The 7,272-nt window shown below is 49.7% G+C and overlaps 1 protein-coding gene across 3 annotated transcripts in view; it reads right to left on the bottom strand.

Moving 5' to 3' along the window:
• Nucleotides 1-2,072: 2,072 nt before the first annotated feature.
• Cdhr3 (cadherin related family member 3) overlaps nucleotides 2,073-7,272 on the bottom strand; it is a 58,478-nt gene continuing 53,278 nt past the window's right edge. For 2 of the 3 annotated variants that reach the window (XR_007588780.1, XM_050122333.1), the window contains 4 exons: nucleotides 6,344-6,375; nucleotides 4,269-4,317; nucleotides 2,742-2,872; nucleotides 2,073-2,492 (listed from right to left, as the gene is read on the bottom strand). Coding sequence is in view for 1 of the 3 variants with exons in the window: in XM_050122333.1 (XP_049978290.1) it covers nucleotides 2,745-2,872; nucleotides 4,269-4,317; nucleotides 6,344-6,375 (209 nt within the window). In the remaining 2 variants the exon portion in view is untranslated. Of the gene's footprint in view, nucleotides 2,493-2,741; nucleotides 2,873-4,268; nucleotides 6,376-7,272 lie in introns of all 3 variants that reach the window. The other variant, XR_007588779.1, reaches the window with a different exon arrangement.

The raw sequence follows: 7,272 nt of genomic DNA, 5'->3' as shown, positions 1-7,272 counted from the left end.
CAACTTGTAATGCTTGCAGCTGCTCTGAGCACGAGACCCTCGGGAGTTCCTGATGGCAGGGGAGTGGTTTCTGGTGGGTTTGGCTGGGTCACGATCTCTATAAAAGCGGCTCTGGTACACAATGAGGGGGGCATTCTTGTACCCCATGCCTTGCCCTTGTCCTGTTGCTCTCTGTCTGTAAGGTTCTTCTCAGATATCTGAATGTCTGACCCACACTTCCACTGTCGGAGTCTCCCCCCACTGTGGGGGCCTTCCCTGAGCATCTGCTTAGAGTAGTCCTCCAGGTCCACTACAGGGCCTGCTTATTTTCCTCAAGGGTATGTACTACCATTAACATATCATCTATACGCTGTGTAAATTTTTTTAACCACATTTATATATCAAATGTTTCCTCATCATCTCAGCAGAAGCAAACAAAGATGAAGTCTCAAGGGAGCAGCAAAGGCCGTGCAAGGAGTTGACCACTCTGTAATGGGAACGGAAAGGTTTCTTCAGGTTGTCTTGGTTAGAGGCTGCTGCTCTGGAGAAGCTGTGGGTAGGGTAGTCGAAAGTGGAAGGCGTCTGTCACTGGTGTCTTTGCTTTTCTCTGATTGGTTAAGTTAGAACTGTCTGGGGCCCATTGTTTCTTAGCAGCCTAGACTGTGATGCCAATGGCGAGGGGGCACCCCCTGATATTCAGCTTCCTGGCCTGAGGAGGTGGCTAACAAGGTACTTTCCTGGAAAGGCTGTGGGCCAGAACTACTTTTCTATATAACCCGGCCATCATTTACTTAAATGTTCTGACCCCTCCCTAGAACACAAAGGACACTGCGTCGTTCGCTGCTACGTCTGAGCTACCTCTTTGCAGCTCAGAATAGCGCCAAGTACTTGGTAGACACTTGCTGGCAGTGAGGTGATTATGGGACTGTTTGTCTCCACCTAGACAGAAAAGCTGTGACTTCCGCATGTGGGTAAAAGATGAACCTCGATCGACCTAATTCAGCCCAGTCCTACAAATGTTTGCTGAGAGCTTTCTACCTGCTGTGGTAGCCGCTCCCGATTGCCCAACACAAAGGCATCCTGAAAATGTACTGATGGGCAGTCTCAGTGCTTTGATCCATGCTCGGAACTCCCTCCACCCCAACTTTAATTTCTCCCCACCTTTAATGCCGCTGCAGTTCCAGGACTTTTTTTTGTTTTTCAGATACTGCTCTGGCTCGTGCCTACTTCCTCCAGCCCTCATTCCCTCATTCAGGCCTCGAAAGCATCCATGTGATAAGAAAAAAGTTTGAGGGGAGGAAGGACTAGGGTAGTTTTGGAGGGGAGGGGACAAGGGATAAACTGGGGCAAAGGACAAGGACACATATGCATGGAATGTCAGGCTCAACTGTGGCTTCTTTGGTTTGGTTTGTTTTTAAGGCAGAGATGGACACTTTAGCGCAGGCTGGCTTGAACTCACAGTTTAGCCCAGGCTGCCCTCAAAGTCAGTGCCCTCCTGCTTCACTCTCGGCAGTGTGGAAATCCATTGTTTCATATTCCGGCTAAAGCAACTAATTTTTAAATGGTGCAGCAAAAATATCCCTGTACGCTAAGAGACTCTGTCTCTAGCGCCATCTCTTTCTCCACAGCTCCAACTGATGAGATCACTGCACCTCCTGAGGAAGCGCTCACCACCACACCAAGCGCCCCGTGAGCTAGTCATCTTCTGAGCTGGCTTACTGCCTTAAAGCAAGTGTCACAGCTTGTCCCCTGTGCAGGTGGCACACAGGAAGTCTGGTATTCTGAGTCTCCTTTCCCTCTCCACTTGACTCTTTATTGGGGTTTATTAAAAAGTCCATTGGCCATGGGATTTATCCACAGAAGAGCCACGTGGGGATGTAGTGGCATTGCGATGGCCTGGTCACCTGAGGCTGGCTCTCCACTTGGGCATCTCCACTACTTTTTGACTAAGGATCCTCAGTAAGTACATGTGTACCCTGGAGCTACCACAATGTGGCTCTGCCTCATCCAACTGGGGCAAAGTCAGACAAGGGCACCAGACAGAGAACTGGATTAGTGTTGTGAGCGGCATGGTGGTCCCCCAAACACGATACTCAGAGAGGAAAGCCATTTTTATGAGTTTTTCAAAGGCAAAACTAATCTACAATGTTAAAGAGGACAGTAATTGTCTGTGGGAGAAGCCTTCATATTAACAGGGTGAGCAGCTCCTCAGATCTGCATGGTTTGTCAAATGCAAGATTCATCTAAATAAAATTAAAGTAAAATAAAAGAACGACGCCGTATTCCTTCTTCCCAAATGACTGGCTCGCTGTGTCCATCCATGTCTTTCAAAAACCACTCGTGGCCTCTCACAAATGTGTACAGCGCTGAGCATCAGTGAACACAAGGGCGGGTGTAGCACCCTGTGAGGCTGAGCTGAAAGGGTGTCCTGTCAGCCATGGCAAAGAGCACATGGGGTGACTTGGCCTGCACAGGTCAGCACTCTCAGCCGAAGGGCACAGGTAGACACGAGCCTAGAGGGAAAAATTTCTGGGCTATTTCAGAACAAGGTCACTGTGTGATCAAATCCCATTTCAGAAATATTTAAACTATCTTGCTAGTCACCCCACTCAGGACCCTGGGTGTCTGAGTTCCTTCTGTCACGTTTGTGCCCTTGCGCCAAAACCCGTTACCATCCCTGTGCAACTTAAGGCGAGGCGTTCCCCCACCCCCACCACATACAGGATTGCCCCTGACCCTCAGGAGACACTGGCAACACACACCTGTTACTGCCTTCCTGCAGCTGTGCCTCCGGGCTGGGGACCCGGCTCCGGCCAGTTGGGCAGTTGGGCTAATGGGCCTTTCCACCTCCTGGCGCCAGTTTTTGAGTTGAATTCATAGATTTCCCCAGTCACTAAGGGTAGATAATACAGCAATTGTATAAAACAAAAAGTTAAACAAGTCCGCTTGCTCTCATTGAGGGAGGCCAGATGATGTGACCCCCTGTGACGGAAAGACGCTTGTGAGGCACCCAGACAGTCTTCTGAGGCCTGCCTCTCCCCCAAGCCGTGCGGCTGGGACACAGTGTCTCTCAGGATGGAAAGGTTGGCAGACTCTTCAGCATCTCACTTGTGAGATGAGGGGACCATGGAAATTCCAAGTTCCTTGTGTCTATCACATAAAGCGGGTTTGATTTCTAACGGGGTTACCCATGAGGATCTGATTTGTTTTGTTTTAAAAGACCCTTGGATTCGCCATACAAAGGAATTCGCTAAGTAAGGGCGGAGAGCCTTTGATTTTTATTTATGCCAGGCTGGCAGAGAGTGTAGACACTGATCTGGTCCTGCTGGGAATGAGGAGAGGCAACCATTTTCATTGTGTTGGAGCCAGCAGACACTAACTGATATGTTGGTCCACACACTGGGCCGGTTGGCTCCTTTCTTTCCCCTTTCTTCTCTCTAGCACAGAATGGCACAAGGCTTCCTTGGTTTTTTTTCCTTGTAAGCTTCGGTTTGGGGCAAGCCCGGCTCCTGCCACCGCAATACAACACAAGTGGCCTCTGCCGGCTCAGGGTCCCACCAGCACTTATGCTAATGTGGGCACATTATGGTAACAAGTACCTAATAATAGAGGGAAATCTAATTCCAACAGCGGCAGCTTCTCACTGGAGAGGAGCCATCCTCCTTCCGGGGACTGGAGCCCTTTGTATAGGAGGGTGGCGGGGAGCCAGCGCACTTGCCTCCTGAGTTTCCTTCCCCTCCCTTTATCCACGTCTATAATTGAGCCTTTGTAAGCGAGGTGTGTGTGTGAGAAGGAGCTGAACTTGGAGCCTATTTCAGGGAGCAATGAGAGCTCTGGAGGCCAGTTTCCCCTTATGTTCATCACGTCAACCAAGAAGTTCTTGGCCGTGATCTGGGGATAGAGGAGCCAAACTTGCCATTTCTGCTCCTAATAAGTCGGTACTAGAAGCATGTCGGGAAGACCGGAGGTGAGAAAGGATCAGTGGGCAGGGGACATAGGCCTTTTTGAATTCACCAGTTTCCTAAGTTGCATCATGGGAGATCTGGGTCTGCCCGTCTGTGAACCCCTCTCCCCCCCGCCCCCGCGCCCCCTCCCAGCGCCCCGCTGCACCCAGGACCCGTTGCGCCCTCCCCCACCGCCCGCTGAACCCAGCGCCCAGCTTAGCCATGTTAGACCTTAAGTGGGTCAGCCTCACACTACAGACCACGTGGCCAAGGTGCCAAACCAGTGGGTACTTCCCAACTCCTGTCCCAGAGCACAAAGTATCCTCACGGGTGGTGTTTGGTTACCTGGGTCTGTGGCTTCTCCATCAAAGACAGTATTCATCTGGACAGATTGCTAAGGAAAAGAGACCGCTTCAGGCACAATGCTGCGGATGTCCCTGGGCAAGGCCACCCACCCTCTTGGTTGTGCTCCTTGCTCGTGGCTTCTTTTGCTATTTTGTTTTATTCGTTTATCACCATTTTTTTTCCAGACAAGGTTAAGCCCAGGTTAGTCTTGAGCTGGGTGTGTAACCACGTCTGCTCTCAACCCCTTGCTCTTGCTGATTGCTGGGACTGCACGCATTTACACCTGGCTTTCCTGGCTCAAGCTTTGGGACTGGGCCACACGTTAGGGACACCACCGTGACCCAGGCAGCTCTGTCTGTCTCCATTGTTTGTCACTGACAAACGGGCTACGACAAGGCTATGATAGCAGAGGTGGGTTTTTAACATAAAGCAAAGAAAACCAGCCTACAAATCACAGTCCCAGAGAACCTAGACAACAATGAGGACTCTAAGAGAGACATACATAGACCTAATCTACATGGATAGTAGAAAAAGACAAGATCTCCTGAGTAAATTGGGAGCATGGGGACCTTGGGGGAGGGTTGACGGGAAGGGGAGAAGCAGGGAGGGGAGCAGAGAAAAATGTAGAGCTCAACAAAAATCAATAAAAAAAATGACAAAATCAAGATCCTCAGCATGTTAGCAGGAAGCTATTCAGAGCACAGCGGCCTCTTCCTTACCGGTGCCACCTGGCTACTTCCCCACCTCGGATGCTGAAGAGAAGCAGTGAGAACTGCACGTGCTTCATCTACTAGATGATCTAAAAAGCCCCATGTTTGATATGAGGGTTTACTTATTTAATAGATCAATGTGGCACAGTTTTAAGACTGTCTGTGAGTTCATCCCCTGGCACCCTAGGTGTTCCTTTTAGATGATAAGACCTTGGAAGCCCAAGGCTATTCCTTCCTCTCAAGCAGACGAACCAGAGAGTAGATACACTAAGGTGTTGAGTGTAAAGCAAGGGTCTGCCTTTAGCTCCACTGACCCCTCAAGATGCATACTTACCCGAGGTAGTGTCTTACATCATAAATAAGGTTAATCAAGGGGAAACAGAGGAGATCAGGGAAGGTATGAAGTTTTAGCTCTTCCCAGTGAATATATCAGGCTCAGTAAGAGAAAGCAAAAGTAAGACGAATGTCCTGACCAAAGGAGAAGCCCCCACAGGCTTCTGTGTTTGATTACTTGGTCCTCACTTGGCAGAACTGTTTGGGAAGGATGAGGGGGTGTGGCCTTGTTGGCGGAGATGTGTCACTGGGCGTCAGAAGCCCATCCATTCCCTTCCTCCTCCTCTCTCTCCCTCGTGGCTGTATCCGAGGATGTAAGTTCTCAGCTACTGCCCCAGTGTTATGATTGCTTGTCTGCTGCCTTGCTCCCCACCGTGATGGGCATGGACTTGAATCCTCTGGAACTGTGAGCCCCAGATAAACCCCTCGACGTTGCCTTGGTGTTGTATCATGGTGATAGTGAAGTAAGACGGCGAGGATGTGGTTCTAGCCAGGATGAGCACTTCACATAGGGAGATTTCCCCAGCCATTGTCTTGGGGTGGGTGTCCTCCTTCCCATTTCATGGTGAGGAATCTAAGGCTCCCAAAGGCTTGGGTGTCCTCAGGGTTATGTGGCTAAGGGGTAGGTAGCGCCAAACCCAGATGCAAGCTGTGCATTGTCTCTATCACTCCCTTGCAAGGTTGTGGAAAAGCCAAGAAAAATTAAATCTGCGGGATGCGGCAGCACCAGCTCTGCCTTTAAGCTCTGCTCCCCCAGTGTACGCTTGTGGAGAGCTGGAACGGATAATAAACACCACTACTCAATATTTATGAAACCCAGAGCAAACGCATCTGCAGACATGCTCAGTGAGGGAAGGAATCCTATCAGGAGCTGGCCATGCAGGGAGCTGTGTCAGTGGTCAGATGCACGAGCCTCTCCCAGAAGGCAGCAATGCAGCTCCAGCAGCTCCAGAGCCTGGGCTCTGTGTGCGGCAGAGACAGGACACCACCACCCAGCACCCAGGCGAGGTTCCTGTGGCTGACCACACTCACCACCACGGCCTCCTTCTTCACAGTCTTCCTGTCTGCAGGGAAGAGAACAGGGCAGCATTGCAGACTCTTAGATGCTGCCCAACCTAAAGTCCCACCCCACAGTGGGATTCCCTAGTAGGCTTTGATTTCAGCCTTACAGACAACACAGCAAAGGACTTTCCCCCTGCAGACCTGTTTGGTGACGGGGCTTTCAGTTTTCTTAGAAAACTACACACTTATGCACAGCACACGATTTAATTTTTAAAATGTTTTCCCGGATTATTAATACGGGTTCTTGGAAGTTAGCTCCCAAATGGATTTAGAGATAAGAAAAAAAGATTTTGTGTTCGTAACAAGGGATTTTTGACATTAATTGCCTATATCCTGGTTAAAAAGTAACTGAGTTTGGGGCTGGAGAGATGGCTCAGTGGTAAGAGCATGCGTTGCTTATGCAAAGAACCCAGGTTTAATTCCCAGCACCCTCATGGTAGCTCACAACCATCCATTACTTCAGTTCCAGGGACTCCGATGTCCTTTTCTGTCCTCTGAGGGCACTGAGCATGCACACAGGGCACCTATGCACATGCAGGGCAACCGGCACACATAATAAAATGAGCAAATCTGTTTAAAAAGAACAGGATTGGAGGCAATCTATGACGTTTCCATAGAGATGCTTCTTTCCGTGTGATCAATAACCATTATAGCCAAAATCTGAACCCTGCTCTTTATGCTTTGTGCATATAACACACCTCCATGGGCACAGTGACCCGCGCAAACATTGCTGAAAATGCATGGAATTTCCAGTGGTATGTCCTATCTCTCCCCATAGATCGGAGTAGCCTTAAGGTGACAACTCTTGGCCAGGATTGGAATGAGACAGATCTCTCCTTGGACCCGAGGCTCTCAGTAGATCTTGCTCAATTTAGCAATTAATTAGTTGGACCTAATGA

Source organism: Alexandromys fortis, unplaced genomic scaffold, assembly GCF_014885135.2.
Source record: "Alexandromys fortis isolate MF-2015 unplaced genomic scaffold, M_Fortis_MF-2015_v1.1 scaffold_201, whole genome shotgun sequence".
Classification (NCBI taxonomy): Eukaryota; Metazoa; Chordata; class Mammalia; order Rodentia; family Cricetidae; genus Alexandromys; species Alexandromys fortis.
The sequence above is the reverse complement of the archived record's forward strand: the minus strand, read 5'-3'. Positions and strand labels throughout refer to the sequence as shown.